This window comes from Jaculus jaculus, chromosome 6 (genome assembly GCF_020740685.1).
Source record: "Jaculus jaculus isolate mJacJac1 chromosome 6, mJacJac1.mat.Y.cur, whole genome shotgun sequence".
Classification (NCBI taxonomy): domain Eukaryota; kingdom Metazoa; phylum Chordata; class Mammalia; order Rodentia; family Dipodidae; genus Jaculus; species Jaculus jaculus.
The window spans coordinates 36,710,693-36,735,633 of NC_059107.1; the positions used below are offsets into that span (position 1 = coordinate 36,710,693).

The following is a 24,941-nucleotide window of genomic DNA, read 5'->3' on the forward strand; positions in this document are numbered from 1 at the left end:
CCGGCGCTCTGCTCGTGCGGTCATGGAGGCGTCCGCCGCTGGCCTGCTGCTGCTCCTGTGGCTCGGGGCCTGGGCCCCGGTGCCCGGCAGCGCCTCCTCCGAGGCTCCGCCGCTGGTCAACGAGGACGTGAAGCGTATGGTGGACCTGAGCAGCCACCTGGCCAAGGTGACGGCCGAGGTGGTCCTGGCGTACCCGGGCGGCGGCTCCACGTCGAGAGCCACCTCCTTCCTGCTGGCGCTGGAGCCCGAACTCGAGGCGCGGCTGGCGCACCTCAGCGTGCAGGTGAGCGCGGACGGGACCCGCGAAGGGGTGGGTCGGGGACCCGCGGGGAGGATGGGCACCCGTGGGGAGGTAGGGCACGCACTTGGAGAGATGGGCTGGTGGGGGGGTCCACAGGTTGGGGTCCGTCTCCCCTGTAGCCCTCGTCTTCCCGCTGGTTGCGGACACGTCAGCACTGCCCTCAGAGCCCGGGGTCCGCCTTCCGGACACCCTCTGGAGTCCCTGCGACCCCTGCCTGGACTCTCCAGGGAGCGGGGCTGGCGATGTCCCCCCTAGCTAATCCCAGGACAGGTGCCTGACTGGTGCGTGCACAAAACTTACTTTCCAGTACACTTGCAGGCATAGTGCAGGACTGAATAAATGAGTATGAAGAGTCGAATTCCTTGAATGTGGTGTCTGGTCTGGTGTAGGTATTTCTCCGGACACTACCAGCATTCAGTAATGGAAAAGGTTTTCAAATTTGTCACATTCTGAAACCCTTGTTAATGAAACACGCCTCCAAAAGTTGCTCATAAATACTTTGTAAATGTTCAAACTTCTGAGGAGGGAGAGGTGACTCAAGGATTTGCAGAGCCTGATAGCCTGAGTTCAATTCCCTCGTACCCACATAAAGCCAGATGCATGCTTCTGGAGTTGCAGCAGCAGGAGGCATTGGCACATCCATTTTCTGTCTCTCTCAAATAAATAAAACTATTCTAAAAAATTTCAAACTTAAAGTTTGAGAACTCCCACAAGTCATATAAGCCCTTTGATGCTGCTCAGAAAGGTGCATCCCACTTCTGAATGGTACACCTCCAGGTCTTTCTGTGAACACATTTACAGCTCTCAGCGAAGGGAGATGTTGGCTTTGGGAATACAGGGAATGCACACAAACAGGTTTGCTTTTTTTCTTGGGGGGGGGGTGGGTTGAGGTAGGGTCTTGCTGTAGTCCAGGCTGACCTGGAATTCACTGTGTGGTCTCTGGCAGATCTTGAACTCTCTGCAATCCTCCTACCCTCTGCTTCCCAATTGCTGGGAAGGCATGTGCCACCACATTTTTATTACTTTTTTGGTTTTTTGAGGTAGGGTCTCACTGTAGCTCAGGCTGACCTGGAATTCATTATGTAGTCTCAGGGTGGCCTTGAACTCAATGTGATCCTCCTACGTCTGCCTTCCTAGTGCTAGGATTAAAGGCGTGCACCACCACGCCTGACATTTATTACTATTTTTGTTAAACAGTACTCATTAAATGATTACCCAGTTATTGACTGGGAGAAGACAGTTATTACAGTATATTTCTTAAAAGCACACCACATTCTCTGGACTGTGTGTGGAGCTATAAACTGAGTTTAGAGATAATGTTGCTGAAATGTCCATGCTTGAAACAATTTTTACTTAGATGTTTCTGGAAAGATGTTTAAAACTTTATTTATTTAGGTCTGAAGAGATGACTCAGGGAGTCAAGGTTATCCTAAGCTACATATGGAGTTCAAGGCCAGCTTGGACAACATGAGACCTTGTCAGGAAAAAAGAGGCATCTGGGGAGATGACTTAGAGGTTAAAGACACTTGCTTGCAAAGCCTGCCAGCCCATATTTGACTCTCCAATGATGCATCATCTAAACATTATTTTTAGTAGCAAGAGGCCCTGTCATGCCCATTTTTTCTCTGTCTCGTTCCCTCTGCTCACAAATGATTTTTTTTCATTAGGTAGACACTCTGATTTGATACATCATGTGTAGGTAGTATTTCCCTCCTCCCTGCCCCCATCCGCTGAAGGCCCTCCTCAGTGGGATTTCTGGTATTCACCATGGAGTTGTGGGTTATGAGAAGTGAGAGCAGCAGTCAGTCATTGTGGGGGTGGGGATTTTTTTTTTTTTTTTAAAGTGAAAGAGCCAGGCATGGTAGCGCTTGCCTTTAATCCCAGCATTTGGGAGGCAGATATAGGAGGATCATTGTGAGTTCTAGGCTAGCTTGATGCTACAAAGTGAATTCCAGGTCAGCTTGGGCTAGAGTGAGACCTTACCTTGGAACCACCCCCTGTCTCCCCCCCAACAAGGAAGGAAAAATAATTTCCTCTTGAGCTGGGTGTAGTGCAGTGGTAAAGCCTATGCTTAGCTTCACCAGGAGATGGGTGCCATTCTCAGCACCACACAGAACCTGTATAGCTCTATGTACTCCATCAGGAGTCACTACTTCAGTATTAGAAAGTAGTGCTAATATCTTTGGGGTGTATGTGTGTGAAGTTAGGCTGGTCAAGTTTCCTTTACAGTTTGTGATTTAAGATACCTCCTTGGGAAGTTTCTACAACCTGCTCATTATAACCTCCTTACAGTAAAGTAAGTCCTTTGGCAGCAAAATGCACATGTGTGGGAGTGTGCCATACACAGTGGCCCTAAGGGCTTTGCCACTGCTACTTTTGTGGGAGCAAATAAGACTTCTGGTGATGGGTGGGACACTTACCTCATTAAATGATACTTATATTCTGTGCTTGCACATGTTTTTTGGGGTGGGGGAGTTTCAAGGTAGGGTCTCACTCTAGCCCAGGCTTACCTGGAATTCACTATGTAGTCTTTTTTTTAATTTCTTTTTTTTTTTAATTGACAACTTCCATAATTGTAGACAATAACCCATGATAATTCCTTCCCTTCCCCCATTTTCTCCTTTGAGACTTCACTTTCCTTCATATCCCTTCCCCCTTTTGATCAGTCTCTTTTATTTTGGTGTCATCATCTTTTCCTCCTATTATGATGGTCTTGTGTAGGTAGTATCAGGCACTGTGAGGTCATGGATATCCTGGCCATTTTGTATCTGGAGGAGCACGTTGGGAGGAGTCCTACCCATACTTTGGTACTTTAATTCTTTCTGCCACCTATTCCGCAATGGGCCCTGAACCTTGGAAGGTGTGATAGAGATATTTCAGTGCTGAGCACTCCTCTGTCACTTCTTAACACTACCAAAACCAAATATTAATCTTTGAAAAATCCTGGTTTTTTGGCTGCTTTCCCCCCTCTGCCTCCAGGTAGGTTCTTGCTGTAGCCTAGGCTGATCTGCAATTCACTATGTAGTCTCAGGCTGGCCTGAACTCACAGCGATCCTCTTAGTTCTGCCTTCTGAGTGCTGGGATTAAAAGCTTGTGCCACCATGCCTGGTTCTTTTGGATACTTTACTGGAGATGTTCTGAGATGGTTAATTATTGACTCAAAGTTTATAACTGGAACAATAAACTACTTTTTCTTCCACAGGTGAGGGGAGAAGATGAGGAAGAGAACAATCTGGAAGTACGAGAAACCAAAATTAAGGGGAAAAGGTAAGCTGCCAAATTCTGATAGGCATTTCTCCCATGCAAGTACTAACCCGGCCCCAACTTGGTTAGCTTCTGAGATCAGACCAGATTGGGCACATTCAGGGTGGTATGGCCATAGACCTGATAGGCATTTCTTTCCTTTCCTTTCCTTTCCTTTCCTTCCCTTTCCCTTTCCCTTTCCCTTTCCCTTTCCCTTTCCCTTTCCCTTTCCCTTTCCCTTTCCCTTTCCCTTTCCCTTTCCCTTTTTTTTTTTTAAAATTATTTATTTATTTATTTGAGAGCGACAGACACAGAGAGAAAGACAGATAGAGGGAGACAGAGAGAATGGGCGCACCAGGGCTTCCAGCCTCTGCAAACGAACTCCAGATGCATGCGCCCCCTTGTGCATCTGGCTAACGTGGGACCTGGGGAACCAAGCCTGGAACCGGGGTCCTTAGGCTTCACAGGCAGGCCCTTAACCGCTAAGCCATCTCTCCAGCCCTCCCTTTCTTTTTAATGTGAGAACAAGAGCAAGAGTGAGAAAGAGAGAAGTACCAGGGCCCCAACCACTGTAATCGAACTCCAGATGCATGTGCCACTTTGTGTGCATGTGCAACCTTGCGCACTTTTGACACCTTGTGCATCTGGCTTACGTAGGACTGGGGAATTGGAACATGAGTTCTTAGGTTTTGCAGGCAAACACCTTAATCACAAAGACATCTCCTCAGCCCCTGATGGGCTTTGTCTTTCCAAGGTAGGGTCTCACTGTAGCTCAGGCTGAACTGGAATTCACTCTGTAGTCTCAGGGTGCCTTGAACTCACAGCAATCCTCCTACCTCTGCCTCCCAAATGCTGGGATTAAAGGTGTGCGCTACCCTGCTCTGCTTTTCCCCTGATGGGCATTTCTGAGGAAGGATTGACCAGTTGTTTGGGAAGAGAGGTGTCAGAATATACCTGAGGTGTCTAGTTTAGAATTAGCTAGATGATTGATGTTCACACAGTTAGGGGTTTGGTGGGGTTGGTACAGTTGTATTGAGCTACCTTTGGGGTGGTCAAAAGAGCTCTTGTAAATATGTAAAAACTGAGTTGAAGCCGGGCATGGTGGCGCACACCTTTAATCCCAGCCCTTGGGAGGCAGAGGTAGGAGGATCGCTGTGAGTTTGAGGCCACCCTGAGACTACATAGTGAATTCCAGGTCAGCATGGGGTCAGCATGGGCTAGAACAAGACCCTACCTCGAAAAACAAAAAACAAACAAACAAACAAACAAAAAAACAAAAATAAATAAAATAATAAACTGAGTTGAGAGTTCAGGACCAGGATTAAGATGACATGGGGTAAGACTATCCTGAGAGAGTATCAGAGCAGTGCATGTGTTGATTGAAATCCTTCCTTCTCATACATGGGCACATTAATGTACTGCAAGATGGAGTCAGGTCCAGGTACCGCTCAGTGAAGAGTATATATTAGTGTGCATCCACCCCTAGCCCCATACAAAACTAAAACAACAAAAACTGAAATCACAGGGTCATTAATAAAATTGATTTTTGTGTTTGCATTGCATGTGCACATCTTTCCCTGCTAATAAACATACATAAATCCAAGCACTTAACATTTTTTTGTTTGCGGGGGGGTTGAGTTGGGTCTTGCACTAGCCCAAGCTGACCTAGAATTCACTGTGTACTCTCAGGGTGGCCTTGAACTCATGGCAATACCCCCACCATTGTCTTACCAGTGCTGGGATTAAAGGCTTGTACCACCATGCCTGGCATTGCTTTTTTAAAAGAAAATATTTATTTGCAAGCGGGGGGGGGTGGTGGTGGAGAAGGGGAGGGAGGGAGGGAGTAAGGAAGAGGGAAGAAAAGAAAAGAAAAGAAAAGAAAGAAGAGAATGGGCATGCCAGGGCCTGCAGTCACTGCAAACAAACTCCAGGTGCATGCATCACCTTTTGCATATGTCTTTACATGGGCACTGGGGTATTGAATCTGGGACCTGGGTCATTAGGTTTTTCAGGCAAGCACCTCAACCACTGAGCAATCTCTCCAGCCCTTGTGTGCTTCCCCCCCACCCCCACTTCCGAGGTAGGGTCTCACTCTAGCCCAGGCTGACCTGGAATTTACTATGTAGTCTCAAGGTAGCCTTGAACTCATGGCGATCCTACTACCTCTACCTCTGCCTTCCAAGTGCTGGGATTATTAAAGACATGCGCCACCATGCCCGACCCTTGTTTGCTTTTTGAGACAGGGTCCTCCTCTGTAGCCAGAAGTGTCCTTGAACTTGTGCATCTCTTTCCCTCCACCCCTCCAGTACTAGGAAAGGTGTGTGCCACTATGTCTGGCTGTGGTAGCTTTCATACTCCTGCTGTTATAAACAAAACCTGTAGCCAGGTGTGGTGGTGCTTGCCTTGAATTCCAGCACTTGGGAGGCAGGTTGGAAGATAGATGCCTATGAGTTTGAGGCCAGCCTGGGGTTACAGAGTGAGTTCCAGGTCACCCTGAACTGGAGTCAGACCCTGCCTTGAAAAAAACCTCTGAGATGAACCCCTCATTGTCTGTTTTCAAAGGTTTAAAGCAGTGCCCTCAAGGTGCTTGCCTTTAATCCTGAGCATAGAATTCAGTGTGACCTTGAACTGCTAGATATCTTTAGTTTCCATAATCTTTTTTGTTTGTTTGTTTGAGAGTGACAGACAGAGAGAGAGAGAGAGAGAAAATAATAAGAGGCAGAGAGAGAGAGAGAGAGAGAGAATGGGCATTCCAGGGCCTACAGCCACTGCAGACGAACTCCAGATGCATGCATGCATCTGGCTGAGGTGGGTCTGGGGAACTGAGCCTTGAACCAGGGTCCTTAGGCTTCATAGGCAAGTGCTTAACTGCTAAGCCATCTCTCCGGCCTAGTTTCTGTAATCTTAATTTTCTTCTTCCTTCCTTTAGTGGGAGATTCTTCACAGTCAAGCTCCCAGTTGCTCTTGATCCTGGGACCAAGATCTCAGTTGTTGTGGAAACTGTCTACACCCATGTGCTTCAGCCATATCCAACCCAGATCACCCAGTCAGAGAAACAGTTTGTGGTCTTTGAGGGCAACCATTATTTTTACTCTCCCTATCCAACGAAGACCGAGACTATGCATGTGAAACTTGCCTCCCGAAATGTGGAGAGCTACACAAAGCTGGGGAACCCCACACGTTCTGAAGACATCTTGGATTATGGGCCGTTCAAAGATGTCCCTGCCTATAGTCAGGTAGGTGTCAGAGACCATCTCATAGTGACTGTCAACTGACAGGCTTGGGTTATTGTGGGGGCTGGGGATATGGCTCCATGGGGAGGAGTGCTTGCTGAGCAAGCATAAGGACCTGAGTTGATCCCTAGAATCCATGTAAAAAGCCAGGCATGGCTGTGCCTTCCTGTAACTCCAGTACTGAGGGAGGCAGAGACAAGAGGATCACTGGGGCTCATTGGTCAATCACTCTAACCAAAAAAGGAGGTTCATTGAGACACACTGGCTCAAGGAAATATGACAAAAGAGTGATAGAGGATGATGTCTGCTGTCCTCCCCTGACCTCTGCATGAATACCCATGGGGTGCCACACATACCAGGAAAAAAGTGTTGTTACTATAGAACGTTTCAAGCCTTTGAAGGTAGAGAGACTGGCTTAATGAAGCCCTGCCTTTCATTTTTTTTTTAAACTTTAAAACATTGTTTTGTTTATTTTTATTTATTTATTTGAGAGCTACAGACAGAAAGAAAGAGGCAGAGAGAGAGAATGGGTGCATCGGGGCCTCCAGCCACTGCACATGAACTCCAGATACATGTGCCACCTTGTGCATCTGGCCTACATGGGTCTGGGGAATTGAGCCTTGAACTGGGGTCCTTAGGCTTCACAGGCAAGTGCTTAACTTAACTGCTAAGCCATCTTTCCTGCCCCTCATTTGGTTTTCATGATGTTAAATTATCATTCTTCTCTTGCTGCTTCAGCTGTCCTAGTTTCTTTTTTTTTCCCCCCACCTTTTTCCCCTTTCACTTCTCTACTGCTCCCTCTCACTTTAAAAGTTTTTTAAAATATATTTTATAAGCTGGGCGTGGTGGCGCACGCCTTTAATCCCAGCACTTGGAAGGCAGAGGTAAGAGGATCGTTGTGAGTTCAAGGCCACCCTGAGACTCCATAGTGGATTCCAGGTCAGCCTGGGCTAGAGTGAGACCCTACCTCAAAAAAAAAAAAACAAAAAAAAAATTAAAATATATTTTATTACTTATTTATTTTAGAGAGAGAGAGACGGAGACGGACAGAGAGAGAGAGAGAGAGAGAGAATGGGCACATGAGGGCCTCCAGTCACTGCAAACGAACTCCAGATGCATGCACCCCCTTGTGCATCTGGCTTATGTGGGTCCTAGGGAATTGAACCTGGGTCCTTTGGCTTTGCAGACAAGTGCCTTAACTGCTAAATCATCTATCTCTCTAGCCCTTAAAAAGTTTTTGTTTTTCTTTTTAACTGCTGAGACATTTCCTCTATCCCTCTTTTTTAACAAGTCATTTTTAAAATTTTTACTTATTTATTTGACTGAGAAAGAGGGAGAGCGAGTGAGAGAATAGGCCACTCCAGGGCCTCCAGCTGCTGCAAACGAAGTCTGGATGCTTGCACCCCCTTGTGCATCTGGCTAACGTGGGTCCTGGGGAATCAAACCTGGGTCCTTTGGCTTTGCAGGCAAACGCTTTAACCACTAAGCCATCCCTCCAGCCCCTTTGTCCCTTTTAAGAATTTTTTGAGACAGCATCTAGTTTGGTCTGAAACTCTGTAGCCCTTGCTATTCTTGAACCCACAGTGATTCCCTTACCTCAATAAGCATGAGCTACTATTTTTTTTTTTTTTTTGAGGTAAGGTCTTGCTCTGGCTCAGGCTGACCTAGAATTCACTTTGTGATTTTCTTGCCACATTGCCCCTGCTGGCCTCAAATTTGTGGCAGTCCTCCTCCCTCAGCCTTCCATAATGTTGTTGTTATAAGCATGAATCCTCAGGTTTGACTCAAAACATGAAATAAAAAAATAGATAGATAGATAGCCAGGTGCGGTGTTGCACACCTTTAATCCCAGCACTTGGGTGGCAGAGGTAGGAGGATCCTTCTCTCCCTCTCTTTCTCCCTCTCTCAGGGAGAGAGAATGGACACACTAGGGCCTCTAGCCACTGCAAACGAACTACAGATACATATGCCACCATATGCATCTGGCTTACAAGGGTTCTAGGGAATCGAACCTAGGTTCTTAGGATTTGCAGGCAAGCTCCTCAACCCCTAAGCCATCACTCCAGCCTGAAACATGAAATAAAAAAAGTTTTTTTTGAGGTGAGAGAACATGCATGTTCCAGGGCCTCTAGTCACTGCAAACTAACTCCAGATGCATGCAGTACTCTGTGCATCTGCCTTTACATGGGTACTGGGGAATTGAACTGAGGCTGACAATCTTTGCAGACAAGCACCTTTAACTGCTGAGTCATCTCCCCAGCCCAAACATGAGCATTCTTAAGCTTGCCCTGCTAGGAGTTGCTTGTAATACTAGCACTTAAGAGGTGGAGGGAGAGTGATTTTGAGGCCCATCTGGCTAAATAGTGAGACCCTGTTTTCAAAACAAACAGAACAAACACCATAAAACCTTTAAATATTACCAGGCCTGGTGGCACACACCTTTAATCCCTGGGTTTAATCTCCAGTATGGGGACAGAATAGATGACTCTTTGGTCATTTGATAGTTCCAATACCCTTTTGTTTGTTTGTTTATTTTTAAAAATATTTCATTTATTTATTTTTGTTTCTGAGACAAATAGATAGAGGGACAGAGAGAGAATGGGCATGCCAGGACATCCAGCCACTGCAAACAAACCCAGATGCATGTGCCATGTGCATCTGGCGTACATGGGTCCTGGGGAATTGAACCTGGGTCCTTTGGCTCTGAAGGCAAGTGCCTTAACTACTAAACTGTCCCTCCAGCCCCCCTTTTGTTTTTTAAAGATATTTATTTACTTATTAGAGGGAGGGAGGGGGGGGAGAGAGAGAGAGAGAGAGAGAGAGAGAGAGAGAGAGAGAGAGGGAGGGAAGGAGGGAGGGAGGGAGGGAGGGGGAGAGGGAGAGGGAGAATATGAGCGTGTCAGGGTCTCTAGCCACTGCAAAGGAACTCCAAACTTACGTGCCACCATGTGCATCTGGCTTACATGGGACCTGGAGAATTGAACCTGGGTCCTTAGGCTTCGCAGGCATGTGCTTTAACCACTAAGCCATCTCTCCAGCCCCCGATTCCCTTTAAAAAATTTTATTTGTGGGGGTGGGAGGTGAGTGTATGAGCATGCCAGGACATTTTGCCTCTGCAAACAGACTCCAGGTGAAAGTGCCACCTTGTATTTGGCTTTATGTGGGTATTGGAGAATCAAATCCAGGCCAACAGGCCTTAAAAAGAAAGTGCTTTTCACTACTGAACCTTCTTTCTAGCTCCCAGTTCCCTTTTATGAACATGTCTATAACTCTAGAGAAATGTGTAAGACCAAAGATTGAGAAAAACACCATTCTTTCCAAAGTCCATGTAGAGGGTAAGACAGACATATTCTGTTTACTCTTTTTTTTTTTTCTTCCTTATTTGAGAGATGGAGAGGCAGATAGAATGAGAGAGCGATAATAGGTACACTAGGGTCTCCAGCTGCAGCAAACAAACTGCAGATGTATGCACCTCCTGTGCATCTGGCGTACGTGGGTCCTAGGGCATTGAACCTGGGTTATTTGGCTTTGCGGGCAAGCGCCTTAACTGCTAAGTCATCTTTCTAGCCCCTCCTTATTTTTTTCAAGGTAGAGACTCACTCTGGCGCAAGCTTACCTGGAATTCATTATGTAGTCTTGGGCTGGCTTCAAACTCATGGCAGTCCTACCTCTGCCTCTTGAGTGCTGGATTAAAGGTGTGCGCCACCACACCTTGGCTCTATGTTTGCTCTTATAGTTCCCATTTACTCTCAAATCCACAAGACGGTTTTAGGCTTAGGTCGTAACTGTTAGTGCTTGGTGCCTGCACTGGCAGAGCTGTGGAGAAACTGAAGCTTCACACTGCTGGTACCACACAGCTCAGAGGGAGAACATGTCCTTGCAGTGCCTTAAGACCCTGGGTTCACTCATCAGCAGGAGAGGTTCTTGTTTTAAAATTTATTTATATTTGAGGTTGGGTCTTGTTCTAGCCCAGACTGGAGCTCTCACCCTGTACTCACAGGCTTGCCTTGAACTCTGCCTCTCCAATTGCTGGGATTAAAGATGTACACCACCACACCAGGCTTAATTTTTTGTTTCATTTGAGACAGGGTTTTACTCTGTAGTTTAATCTGGCCTTGAACTTGAGGTGATCCTCCTGCCTTAGCCTTCTGAATCCTGGTATTACAGGTGCAAATCATCATGCCTAGCTAAGAAGTTTGTTTGTTTTGTTTTTCGAGGTAGGGTCTTGCTTTAGCCCAGGCTGACCTGGAATTTACTGTGTAGTCTCAAGGTGGCCTCGAACTCTCAGCAATCCTCCTACCTCTACCTCCCGAGTGCTGGAATTAAAGGCATGTGCCACTACGCCTGGCAAGAAGTAATTTTTATAGAAGCTATGTGTGGTGATGCACACTTACAATCCTAGCACTCACAAGTCTGAGACAGGAGGATGACTGAATTGGGCCCAGCCTGGGTTAGAGAGCGAGACCCTGCATACATTAGGTACATGGTGACCACTATATCTGTATGATTTATTTTCAACTAGTGTTGATTTTGTTGTTGCCTAAACTTTGAACTGCTTCCTTCCTGTCCAGGATACTTTCAGAGTACACTATGAGAATAATAGCCCTTTCCTGACCATCACCAGCATGACCCGCGTCATCGAGGTCTCCCACTGGGGCAATATCGCTGTGGAGGAAAACGTGGACCTGAAGCACACGGGTGCTGTGCTGAAAGGGCCTTTCTCCCGCTATGATTACCAGAGACAGCCGGACAGTGGGATATCCTCCATCCGTTCTTTCAAGGTATGAGGGTGTCTGGCCATGACTTTCTGGCTGCCCTTTCTCCACTTTAAGAAACTAGTCATACATAGATAGTTGTTTGTGGTTAACTAATTGTCACATATTTGAATATCTTTTATTCCAAGAAACTCTTAAAAAAAAAGCTTTACTTTTTGTGTAAGTAGATCTTTTCCTGCTGTTTTCTGTAACACTCTGTAATTTAGACTGTCCTTGAACACCTGTCTGTCTTCCAAATGCTGGTATTACAGGCCTGCACCACTACACATGGCCTTGGAATAATGTTTTTTAGAGAATATGTTTTTTAGTATCGCTATCTAAGCACTGCTATTGCTGACATTTTAGTTTTAGGTTTTTTTTTTTTTTAATTTTAATTTTTTGTTTTTGAGGTAGGATATCACTCTAGCCCAGGCTGACCTAGAATTCACTTCGTCATTTCAGGGTGGCCTTGAACTCATGGAGATCCTCCTACCTCTGCTGGTATTATAGGCATGTACCACCATGCCCACCTCTATATATTTCTTTTTCTTAGGCTATTTAAAGAAAAACAGTAACTTGAATATATGGTTTGTATCTTTGTCTTGTAAGTAAAACCCTTTAAATATTTTTGTGTATTCACATATAACAGAAGGGTTCTCTGTGTGAACCAGGGCACTACTTTTCCTCTCTCATGATCAGTATATTTGGAGGATACAGTGAGGCATTAGGTGGAGAAATCCCTTGCTACAGCCCTTCCACTAGCAATTTGGTGTAATTTTTTCCATCTTTAGTTTCCTTCTTTGCATAACCTCATACACAAAAATATCTGTAGATAACACATTTACTGTTTAGAAAATTTTGTCTCCTTAGCACCCTTGACTGAGAAGTAGATGTGATTTCTAGAACTTTAGACACCTTGGGAGGGTTAAGAGTTCTGAAGGATGTTGACAGGGTGAGGGCTGTTGATGAACTTGGTGTAGGCTTTTGTGCATCTCAGCTCATCTCTGTGGAGTTCCCTGGAGCTCAGAAGGGCATGCTCCCTCTCTTACAGACCATCCTCCCTGCTGCTGCCCAGGATGTGTACTACCGGGATGAAATTGGCAACGTCTCCACCAGCCACCTCCTTATTCTGGATGACTCTGTGGAGATGGAAATCCGGCCTCGCTTTCCTCTCTTTGGCGGTTGGAAGACACACTACATTGTTGGCTACAACCTCCCAAGCTACGAATACCTCTATAATTTGGGTGAGTGTTCAGCACAGAAGAGAAAATAGAAGTGCTAGCTGGGTGTGGCGGCTGGGTGCTATCTCAGTTGCACTGGGGGCTAAGGGTCACTTGAGCACAGGAATTCAAGGCCATCTGAGCCACATACAGAGATCCCATTGAAAGAGAGAGTGTGATAAAAGAGAAAGAAAGAAAGGAAGAGAAAGAGAGAGAAATGGGGGCTGGAGAGATGGCTTAATGGTTAAGGTGCTTGCCTGTGAAGCTTAAGGACCCAGGTTCAATTCCTCAGTACCCTTGTAAACCAGATGCACAAAGTGGTACATACGTCTGGAGTTGGTTTGCATTGGCTGGAATTCCCTGGCATGCCCATTCTCTCTCTCTGCCTCTTTCTCATTCAAATAAATAAAATATTGAAAGAAAGAAGCCTGGTGTGGTAGCGCATGCCTTTAATCCCAGCACTCGGGAGGCAGAGATAGGAAGATCTCCATGAGTTAAAGGCCGCTCTGAGACTACATAATGAATTCCAGGTCAGCCTGAGCTATAGTGAGAGAGACCCTACTCCAAACAACCAAAAAAAAAAAGAAAGAAAGAAAGAGATGGTTCAATGATTGAAGACACTTGTTTTTAAAGCCTGTAGGCCTATATTCAACTCCCAAGCCAACCATAGAACCTGGGCGCAAAAATTAGTGTCTGTTTTATGTTTGTCATGGCAAGAAGCTCTGCACATGCACACACATAGCTACCTGCAAAATGAATTTTCAAAAAAAAAAAAAAAAACTGAAAAGGAAGGAAAGAGAGAGACCAAATTTGCCACACTCCTTAATAAATTCCTTATGTGTCTTCCTTACAAAGAAGTTGGTATTCTGACTTTGTCGTCGCGTTTTTGAGGTTGATTCATGGCCTTATTGCTAAGTGTGTATTTCTAGGTACTATTTAAGTTTTGCTGTTTTAGAAATACTGTTTGTCTTGGTCTCTTAATGTATAGTATTTTTTCCCCCATCTGTTTGCTTTATGGTTTCTCTGTTGAAGGAACTTTGGTGCTGTAGCCCAGTCGGAGGTTGCTGACTGCTCAATAACAGTGCAGTGAGCATCCTCTTCTGTTACCTTTATTTCTTGTAAGTTGGCAGCCAACCCTTGTTCTGAGCAGGCTCCATTCCTTTGAGATCTAAGTGGTGATGTGTCCTTTCCTTAGAAGGCATGTGGTCCTGGTCTGTGTGGTGTCTTCTTTGTGATGTTCAAGTCCTAGGTCTCTTGTGTACTTGTGATAGCAAATTTCTGCTGTAATTCTAGGTCTTTGTTGTTTATAATAGAAATGAAAAGGAGACCTGCCCCCTGATCCCCAATATTGCAGTGATATGTGAAAGGCAGAAGCAATGCTGAATTCATTCCCTCATATTAATGAGGCAACCAGTTATGCTTTACTCTTTTTTTTCTTTTGTTTTTTTCCGAGGTAGGGTCTTGCTCTAGTTTAGGCTGACCTGAAATTTCATTCCATAGTCTCAGGGTGGCCTTGAACTCATGGCAGTCTTCCTACTTCTGCCTCCCAAGTGCTGGGAGTGGCCACCATGCCTGGCTTTTTTTTTTTTCCCTTTTTCTTTCTGTTTTTGGGTAGGGCTTCATTCTAGCACAGGCTGACCTGGAACTCATTTTGTAGTCCCAGACTGGTCTTAAACTCACAGCAATCCTCCTACTTCTGCCCCCCGAGTGCTGTGATTAAAGGCATGTGCCACTGCACTATGCTCGTCATTTGTTATTACAACTTGAGATCCTCCTGCCTCAGCCTCCTGAGTGCTGGGTGGGGACTGTAGGTGTGTACCACCAGCTCAGCTTCTTTCTTTCAAGTCTAACATTTTACTAGACTAAGCTTGGCAGCACCTATCCTGTGCACAGTGCTCACTGAGCTGTAACTTTAGGCTCTTGGGAGGTTTTTCTTTTTCTTTTTTTGCTTCTCATTGTGGCTTTATTTCAATTCTTTTATTTTTTTTCTCAATTTTTATTAACATTTTCCATGGTTGTAAAAAATATCCCATGGTAATACCCTCCCCCCCATACTTTCCCCTTTGAAATTCCATTCTCTATCATATCCCCTCCCCATCTCAATCAGTCTCTCTTTTTTATTTTGATGTCATGATCTTTTCCTCCTCTTATGATGGTCTTGTGTAGGTAGTGTCAGGCACGGTGAGGTCATGGATACCCAGGCCATTTTGTGTCTGGAGGACCATGCTGTAAGGAGTCCTACCCTTCCTTTGGCTCTTACATTCTTTCCGCCACCTCTTCTGCATTAGACCCTGAGCCTTGGAAGGTGTGATCGAGATGTTACTCAGTACTCCAGTCACTTCTTTCCAGCACTATAATACCTTCTGAGTCATCCCAAGGTCACTGCCATCTGAAAAGAGAAGATTCTGTACCCAAAGTGAGAGTAGCATTAATATAAGGGTATAAATATTAAGAGAAGTCCTTACTGGGCAGTTTGATAATCATAGTGTATACATTTTTCCAGACATCAGCAGATGTTACACTCCTAGGGCTCATGACTACTCCTGTTTTAAGTTTTCAGTATCAGGGATGTATTGCTCCCCCACCCCCCATAGAGCGGGCCTCCAATCCAATTGGAGGGCAGTTGGTTTCCACCATGACAGATGTGCCACTATTGCACCTGTTGGCCTGGCTAACCAATTATAAGGCTTGCAGTGTCCATTGTTGAGTAACTTCACTGGTGGTTTCTTTCTCCCATTGAACTACATGTAGAATGGCTTCTTCCAGCTTTCTGTCAGCTGGTCTACATGGAGGAGGTTATCAGCTCAGTTAAAGCAGGATTTCTCAGTGGCCTTGCAGCCCAAGTATGTGGAGTCTTCAGCAATAGGGTCTTACCATCTATTCCTGGTGGGAAACCAAGTGCCTCAGCAGTGACCTATAATGTTTTGGCGGAATCAGGGACCTCCCTGGCCAACAACTCACTGGAGGTATCCCATCCCTGGCACTGAAAATTTTCTAACAACGATCTATGGCTCCTGAGTGTTTTATTGTCCAAAACTGGAGGATTGCATATGATTTATTTGCATCGGGAGGTTTTTCTTAAAGGCTCACTTATTTCCTGTTGGGTCTTTGCTTGTCTTCAGCAGTAAACACTTGATCTTGACCCTCTTACTCCACCTTCTGTTTACTGTGAGGCATTAACTAGTTTGCTATTCCATATAGTTTAGCTTCCTCATTTATTCATTCTTTTTTCTTTTTGGTTTTTTAAGGTAGGGTCTCAGGCTGACCTGGAATTCACTATGTAATCTCAGGGCGGCCTCAAACTCACAGTGATCCTCCTACCTCTGCCTCCTGATTGCTGGGCTTAAAGGCATGCACTACTATGCCTGTCTTGTTAGACTTCATTTTTAAAGATGCTGCTTTTAATTCGAAATTATATGATTGTCTTTCAGAATTTTTCAAATTCTGGCTTAGAATGCTCTTTCATGGTGCTTGTTATTTCCTAAGCGAGAACCCTGCCCCTAACCTAGTGAGCTGCACACTTTGTCATCCCCTCTGTGCCTCCAGCTTGTTTGGGATAAGAACTTGTATGGTTTGGTGGGTGAGTCCTGGCATATTTTCCTATTGTGAAGCCATCTTTCTGATGGTGATAGTTCATTCTTGCGTAACTTCTGGGAGTGAGACACCTTTATGTTTCCACATGTCGCTAATATCTAGTGTGAACGTGGAGCAGGCTTGGTTCAGTGGTCGTGTACTCTCCCTGTGCTTTTGCTTTAAGGCAGGTCCATTTATGTGGCTGTTTCTGAGCATTCCTGCCTCTGCTGTTACCGATAGCTCTTCATCTCCATCATACTCAAGTTTCACTCTGCTCAGTGTCTTCCTCAGGCTGAGCACTGGTTCTGAAGGGGTCTTCTGAGGACCTTTCAGAGTTGTAAGACTAGACAGGTGACCTGGAGGACCTCTGCAGGCCCCTGTCACTTGTTGAACAGGGCCATGATGCCTTGGAGCTTCAGCAGCTTTTGTCACACTGACCTTTTCTGCTTTCTGGGGAAACCTGTTGTCTGTATTCTCTCCTTGGGTCCATTGGTTAGCCTGTTGCTTCTTTCCTTCTCCCTCACAGACACTGATATGCACATCTTGTGGCTGGTGGTATTTTGTCCCTCTTGCCATCTAGTTTGTCTACAGTTTTTGGTTTTGCTACGTTTCTTTGTTTTTCTGTGGGAATTGGAGATCTAAAACCTGTGCTACCACCACACCTGTCCCCTGCGCCTCTCCTGGCCCTTGAGTGATACCTCTCCCTTCAGTGAGAGAAGAGACCGTTCATATCCCATAATTTCCTGTTTGCTGTTTAATTCTTTGTTCACATCACTGCCGGTGCTTGTTGATCTGCAGGTGACCAGTATGCACTGAAGATGCGGTTTGTGGACCACGTGTTTGATGAGCAGGTGATAGACTCTCTGACAGTGAAGATCATCCTTCCTGAGGGTGCCAAGTGAGTGCAACTGCTCCTTTGCCTTCCACCTGTATCTCTGGCACTAACTTGTATTTTTTATTTATTTGCTTATTTGTGAAGATAGAGAGAGAGAGAGAGAGTGGATGAACCAAGGCCTCTTGCCACTGTAAATGAACTCCAGATGCATGTGCCATTTTGTGTATCTGGCTTTATGTAGGGACTGGAAAAATTGAACCTGGGTCAGCAGGCTTAGCAAGCAAGTGCCTTTAGTCACTGAACCATCTCGAGATCCCAGCCCCTGGTGGTTCTTTTTGGGGGTTAAAGAGGGATCTGTGTTCTAAGGGCACAGTATAGGTGTTCATTGAATAGTTTTGGCTGAGAAACCTGTTCCAGAAAACCTTATGAATGAAGCTAGGAAGGAATCAGCTAGACTCAAAGGAAGGAACAAGGTTTATCTAGGACATCTTTTGAAAACCGTGTTCTTTTGTGTGCTTGGAGCAGAATCCAGAATTCCCTCAGTAATCCAAAAGGCAGCTTGAGTCTGATGAGGTGATGCTCTCCAGGAAAGAAAGTTAGACAAGCCAGGTGTGGTGGTGCTCACACTGGGGAGGCTAAGACCGCAGGATCTCCAGTTTGCAACCAGCCTGCGCTACATATATTGAGACTTGTCTCAAAATAAAGACAGGCAACTGGGCATGGTGGCACATGTCTTTAAGTTTAGCCCTGGGAGACTGAGATAGGAGCATCAAGGTCAGTGTGGGTTACAGAGTGAGTTCCAGATCAGCCTGGGCTAGAGTGAGACCCTGCTTCAAAACCAAACAAGGCCGAGCATGGTGGTGGGTACCTTTAATCCCAGCACTTGGGAGGCAGGGGTAGGAGGACTGCCATGAGTTTGAGGTGACTTGGAGACTACATAGTGAATTCCAGGTCAGCCTGGGCTAGAGTGAGACCCTACCTCAAACAAACAATTCTCCCCTCACCCCCCCCCAAAAAAAAACCAGCAACAACAATAACAAAATAGCCAGGCAGCCCTTATATTTTGATAAAAGAAAGTGAAAGCATGGTGAACTTATGTCTCCTTTCTGTCCTAGGTCTGTCTTGGGGTCTTTGTAACAAGCAAAAGGACTGTTTTTTTTTTTGTTCGTTTTTAAATTTATTTGAGAGCGACAGACAGAGAGAAAGAGGCAGATAGAGAGGGCATGCCAGGGCCTTCAGCCACTGTAAATGAGCTGCAGATGCATGCGCCCACTTGTGCATCTGGCTAACGTGGGTCCTGGGGCATCAAGCCTCAAACCAGGGTTCTTTGGCTTCACAGGCAAGTGCTTAACCGCTAAGCCATCTCTCCAGCCCAAGGACTGTTTGACATGGAAGAAATAGCTCATAAAATAAGAACCTAACTGGAGAACCAGGGCATCTGCAGGAGACCATTTGGTGGGAGCAGATGGGCATTCATGGGTACCTGCTCCTGGCATGGCAAATGCACCTGGATGTACTTTTTATGTTACCTGATCTCAATCTTGTCACCGTGTCTGTGTGGCCTGTCTTGGTTCACATGTCCACTCTCACCGCCAGGATGACTGGTGCCTTGATTGTTGAATGGAGAGGACTTGTTTTCCCAAGCAGAACTACCATGTGCCACCTACCAGGAGAAGGGACAGTAGACTGGGGTAGAACAAAACAATACCTAACTCTGAGAGAGGCTGTGCTTAGGGAAGGAGAGCTCATTCAGAATAACTCCTGAGGAGAATGGAATTTCAAAGGGGAAAGTATGTGTGTGTGTGGGGGGAGGGAATCACCATGGGATATTTTTTATAATCATGGAAAATGTTAATAAAAAAAAAAAGAATAACTCCTGAGGGACTCTTCAGGTCCTGGAGGACACTCAGGGTGGATTGTTGGAGAGCTGTGTCTATTGTGACTCTGGGGGTGTGATGTCCCTGTGAGTATTGGAGAGGGACCATCGCCCCAGCAGAAGCAATCTCTAGCTTTCTTGTAACGGACCAACAGTTCTGAGGTGACCCAGGCTATCAGAAGGGATGGAGTGGAGGAGTGTGAACTCACTATCCTAATGGCCCCTTATTCTTTTGTACCCACGCTGTCATCGGTCAGTGTGGTATATTTGAGGTTGTACTGTGTTCTGTTCCAGGAACATCCAGGTCGACAGTCCCTATGACATTAGCCGAGCCCCAGATGAGCTGCACTACACCTACCTGGACACGTTTGGCCGACCTGTGATTGTCGCCTACAAGAGAAACCTGGTTGAGCAGCACATTCAGGACATTGTGGTGAGTGGCTCCCATGTTTGCTGCAGGCAGAGGCCTGGGCATGTAGACTGAGTGTGGGGGAGGGAGTCTTTTTGGTTGGTCTTTTGTGGTTTGGGCCCAACTTTCCCACCCTGACACCTGTATCCCACTCTCCAGGTGCACTACACCTTCAACAAGGTGCTCATGCTGCAGGAGCCCCTGCTGGTGGTGGCTGCCTTCTACATCCTGTTTTTCACCGTTATCATCTATGTTCGCCTGGACTTTTCCATCACCAAGGTACTCTTGCTGCTCTTTTCCTGTACTTGTCAGGCTGTCTTTGTGTCTTCAGGGATGGGTTTCCTCAGTGTCATCCCCATTGAGCCCAGGCAGGACTTGGATGGCAAGACCCTACCTCCCGTGGAACTCCACTAGTTGACACTGAACAGATCACTCCAGAGCCTCTCTCATGCCAGACAGGGCTCTGCCACTGAGCTGCATCCCAGCCCTGTACTATGTCTCTGGGGCTGTGATCTCAGCACTCATGTTTAGTCCCTGTGCCCTGACTTGTTTGGTTCTGGAAGCACAATAACTTCACATCAGCTGAGATAGGAAAGTTTGGTTCTGGAAGCACAATAACTTCACATCAGCTGAGATAGGAAAATCACTGGAAGATCAGTTGAGTGAGTTCCAACCTGACATGGTGTGTCTGTCCTCCAGGATCCAGCTGCAGAAGCCAGGATGAAGGTGGCCTGCATCACAGAGCAGGTCTTGACCCTGGTCAACAAGAGGCTAGGCCTCTACCGACACTTTGACGAGACTGTCAATAGGTACAAACAGTCTCGGGACATCTCCACCCTCAACAGCGGCAAGAAGAGTTTGGAGACAGAGCACAAGGCTGTAACCAGTGAAATTGCAGGGCTGCAGTCCAGGCTGAAGACGGAGGGCTCTGATCTGTGTGATAGAGTGAGTGTAGGCCACTGCTGTGACCCTGTATGCCCCACATTGGGGGGTGGTAGCTCTCTCACACTCACTTACATGTATGTGGGGTGACTGGTTAGGTGGTGCTGGCTGTGGGTCTCTGGTAAGCAGCTCTGCTGCTCTCCTGCATGACTGCCCACATGCCGGCAGTGAGAGCTGCTGCTTCTCTTCTGAAGCAGCCTAAGCAAGCAAGACCCCTCTGCCTACAACATGGTGGGAAGAATCTAAACTTGAGCTGGGTGGGGGTGGTGCCCGTGCCTCTACCAGTTAAAAGCTGGGGCAGCAGGATCTTAGTGAAGGCCAGTTCAGATTACATAATGAAGTCAAGACTAGCCTGGGCTAAAGGATGAGTCACTGTCTCCTTTTTTGTTGTTCTTGTTGCTTTCAAGGTAGGGCCTCACACTAGCCAGGGCTGACCTGGAACTCACTGCGAAGCTCCAGGCTAGCCTCAAACTCACAGCAATCCTACCTCTGCCTCCTGAATGAATTTTCTTCTTCTTTTTTTTTTTTTTTTCTTTTTCTTTTTCTTTTGGAGACCCTGTCTCAAAATTGACCAAGCTACAGATTTTTTTTCTTTTAAAGCAGATTTCAGAATCATGAGTTCAAATCCAGGCTCTGACCCTGTCTTTGTAAACTCAGGAAAGTTACCTAGTTTCTCTGTCTCAGTTTTCTCATCTATAAATGGGTTGTCACTAGTCCTTCACAGAGGTGTGAGTGTGAAAAGAGGTAGGGACTGCCAGTACTTAAGAGACCCACTGCCTGGCGTGGTAGCGCACACCTTTAATCCCAGCACTCGGAAGGCAGAGGTAGGAGGATCACCATAAATTCAAGGCCACCCTGAGACTACATAGTGAATTCCAGGTCAGCCTGGACTAGAGTGGTGCATGTGTCTGGAGTTCATTTGCAGTGGCTAGAGGCCCTGGTGCACCCATTCTGACTCTCTCCTCCCTCTCTGTCTCTAATAAATAAATAAATTAAAATAAATCAGAAAAAAAAGAGACCCACTTGCCACTCTTCATGTAGGAAAGGAAAATGACTACTGACAGAGGTGTCCTTCAGAGTTCCTGGACGTCCTTTCATCTGGTTCCCCTGTCCCCTCCTCACCCTGTTAGCTTCTTTCTTTATAGCACCAACCACTCTGAAATGATTCCTTTATTTGCTTAAGTGGGTTTATTTTATGTTTTGGTTTTTCAAGGTAGGGTCTCACTCTAGTCCAGGCTGACCTGGAACTCACAGAAATCTTCCCACCTCTACCTCCCAAGTGCTAGGATAAGTGGGTGTGCCACCACACCTGGCTAAGTGGGTTTTTGTGTCAGCTTTATGAAAGCAGAGCCCCTCATTTGTTCCTGTTGCTATTTTCTTTCTGGAGCCGGGCACACAGGTGACAGTGGATGTGATCTGGTCTGCCTTCACCCTCCCCATGAGCCTTTGGTTTTTGGCTTAACTCAATCCTTGGCCCTATTGGGTAGGGAAAGGATGGACATTCCTAGGTCCTGCTGTGTGCCTGGGACCATGTTGGGGTCCTACATGTTTTGCTGTTGTCACACTGAAGAGCAGCTTGTTGCTGGGGTCAGTTTGAGGGAATGTGGCTTATTGGAGGGTGCCAGGCTTGTCTCCTGCATGCTAGCCCCTCTGCCTTGGGCACTTCTCTTTGTTATATTTGTGGCTGTCCCTGTGGACTCTGGGTTTGTATCCTGGGGAACTACATGGCGGGAGGACAGCTCTCAATTACCACCCTGCTCTTGCCTTGGTCAGGTGAGTGAAATGCAGAAGCTGGACGCACAGGTTAAGGAGCTGGTGCTGAAGTCGGCTGTGGAAGCTGAGCGGCTGGTGGCTGGCAAGCTCAAGAAGGACACGTACATCGAGAACGAAAAGCTCATCTCAGGAAAGCGCCAAGAGTTGGTCACCAAGATCGACCACATCCTGGATGCTCTGTAGCCCAGGGTGTTTACATTTGCAGATGGCATGGATGGGGTAGAGGGTGCTTGAGCCAGGATGGCACTTGCAAAAGGCCTCACAGAAGAGAAGGCCCTGCCTTAGGCAATGCGGGAAGCTTGTCCCTTATGTTTTAATTTTTTTTGAAAACCTGTAGAAAATTTTCATTAAAAACAATACATCACGGCTGGAGAGATGGCTTAGCCGTTAAGCACTTGCCTGTGAAGCCTAAGGACCGGTTCGAGGCTCGATTCTCCAGGACCCACGTAAGCCAGATGCACAAGGGGGTGCATGTGTCTGGAGATCATTTGCAGTGGCTGGAGGCCCTCACGTGCCCATTCTATCTACCTGCCTCTTCCTCTGTCACTCTCAAAAAAAAAAAAAAAAAAACACCAAAAAACCCCATCTTTTATGTTTTGAACAAAAGTATCTTCAATAATTGATTAGTATTTTGTTTTGATGGCTGGGTTTTGTTGTTTTTTCCAGCTTATAAGCCCTGCTTTATGCCCAATTCCTAATGTCTGGTTATTTTGTGTGTGTGAGAGAGAGAGAGAGAGAGAGAGTGTGTGTCTGTGTTTTTAAGAGTGTGTGTGACCAAATGGAAATAAAGGAGGGGCCGTGAAATTGGCTTTTGTTGTATTGAAAAAAAAAATCTCTTCTTTTTAAAAAAAAAAAAAATTATTGGGGAGGGACAGAGAGAGGATGGGTATGCCAGGGCCTCTAGACAGTGCAAATGAACTCCAGATGCATGTGTCATCTTGTGCATCTGGCTTTTTGTGGGTACTGGGGGATCAAACTTGGGTCCTTTGGCTTTGCTGGCAAGTGCCTTAACTGCTAAGCCATCTCCAGCCCCCTTAACTTAATTCTTAAGTTTGGGGTAATTCATCAAATGCTTTCTGTTCATTAAGTAATGGATTTGCTCCTTAGAGTGTTTTCAAGACAAATATTTATTTTACATATCGGAACACTGATGTAGCCTAGTATTAGTATTAGAAGAGAAAGGTCCAGTAGTTTATATCAGGTCAACAGTGGTGGAATGAAGTGTCTTGACATTTTTTTTCCCAAGGTGGGGGGTCGCACTGTAGCCCTGGCTAACCTGGAATTCACTATGTAGTCTCAGGGTGGCCTTGAACTCACAGTGATCCTCCAACCTCTGGCTCCTGAGTGCTGGGATTAAAGGTGTGTGCCACCATACCTGGCTGAGGTCCACCCCACTTTTTTTTTTTTTTTTTTTTTTAAAGTAGGATCTTGCCATAGCCTAGGCTGACTTGGAATTCACTATGTAGTCTCAGGCTGGCCTTGAACTCATATCTATCCTCCTACCTCTGCCTCCCAAGTGCTAGGATTAAATGTGTGTGTCACAATGCCCAGTTTTCTTGTGGGTTTTGAATCTGTTTTATATTCTGGCATTGAGGAGGGTGATATGCAGAGCAGAGATGGCTCTTAGGAAGATGGGCAGTCAGATACCTAACTCATTCACAATTACAAACTTTCCACACCCTGTGAGGAAGGAGAATGCCAGGAGCAGGGTCCAGAGCTGAGCCAAGGGATTGGCAGAGTTGGAATATTATAAGCATCCTGCACTGTGTGTGACAGGCCCTGGTACATGCCAGGGCTTGAGGCCTGACTTGGAGGGCTTAGGTAGTGTAAGGTAGAGAAAGTGAAGGGGGTGCAGAAGATAAGCCAAAAAAGATAGAGGTTTGTGGGTCTGTCAAAGCTGTTGCTTTCCCTTAATGTCAGTGCGGACTGGCCACTCTTTGAGCTGGGTTGTTGTACTGGCTGAGAAGTGAGACCCTGGTGTTGGTGTATGAAACGAGCCAAGAGTATATTGTACTCCAGGACAAAGATAATGAACAGATGGGTGGAACTTGATTTAGGTGGGGGTGGTGCTAAGTTTGCCTGTACTTCTGTCTTCACCTAGTTTCTTTCTTCAGGTAGTGTGAGGTCATTTGTCTGGAAGCCTTCCATAAGCTCACTGACTTGGGCTCAGGTGCGTCCTTCCACCTCAGTTCTCTGGTGGAATGTGTGACTGCTGGACTAGCTGATGGAAGTTGTCTGATGGGCTCATCCTGTGTTAACAGCTAGGTGTGCACACATGACAGGTAGTAGGTAGTTAATGAATGGCTTACATACTTTTTTGTAGTTCTAGTTATTTATTTGCAAGCAGAGAGAGAAGGGTGGGGGGAGTGTGGGTGTGCCTGGCACCACCTCTAGCCACTGCAGACAGACTCCAGATGCATGCACCAGTTTGCGCATTTGGCTTTATATGGGTACTGGGGAATTAAACCCAGGTCATTAGGCTTTGCACACAATGGCCTTAACTGCTGAGCCCGGCTTACATATTTTTGTTTCTGATAGGATAAAGTACCCAAGAACTGCAAGTGGGGTGTCCACAGGCTAAGGAGAGGTGTCTTGGGGTGACAAATAGGTTGACCAACACATCTAAGGAAGTAGGATGGAGGTTGTGGTTATGCCTACTAAGAAGGTGGTATTGGATGGCACCCAGAACCAGGTGTGGTAATGCTGCCTGGGAGGAGGAGACAGGAGGATTGCTAAGCACAGAAATTTGAGAGCATCTGGATCTGGATTCTCAGGAAGGTGG

At 46.2% G+C, this 24,941-nt stretch overlaps 1 protein-coding gene across 1 annotated transcript; it reads left to right on the forward strand.

Moving 5' to 3' along the window:
- Rpn1 (ribophorin I) lies at window positions 1–22,531 on the forward strand. The gene is made up of 10 exons (XM_004665110.2): window positions 1–283; window positions 3,504–3,568; window positions 6,474–6,780; window positions 11,349–11,558; window positions 12,583–12,775; window positions 17,123–17,222; window positions 19,330–19,468; window positions 19,604–19,723; window positions 20,144–20,389; window positions 22,160–22,531. The coding sequence occupies exons 1-10, from the start codon at window positions 23–25 to the stop codon at window positions 22,340–22,342; spliced, it is 1,824 nt and encodes a 607-aa protein (XP_004665167.1). The 5' UTR covers window positions 1–22; the 3' UTR covers window positions 22,343–22,531.
- The last annotated feature ends 2,410 nt before the right edge of the window (window positions 22,532–24,941 follow it).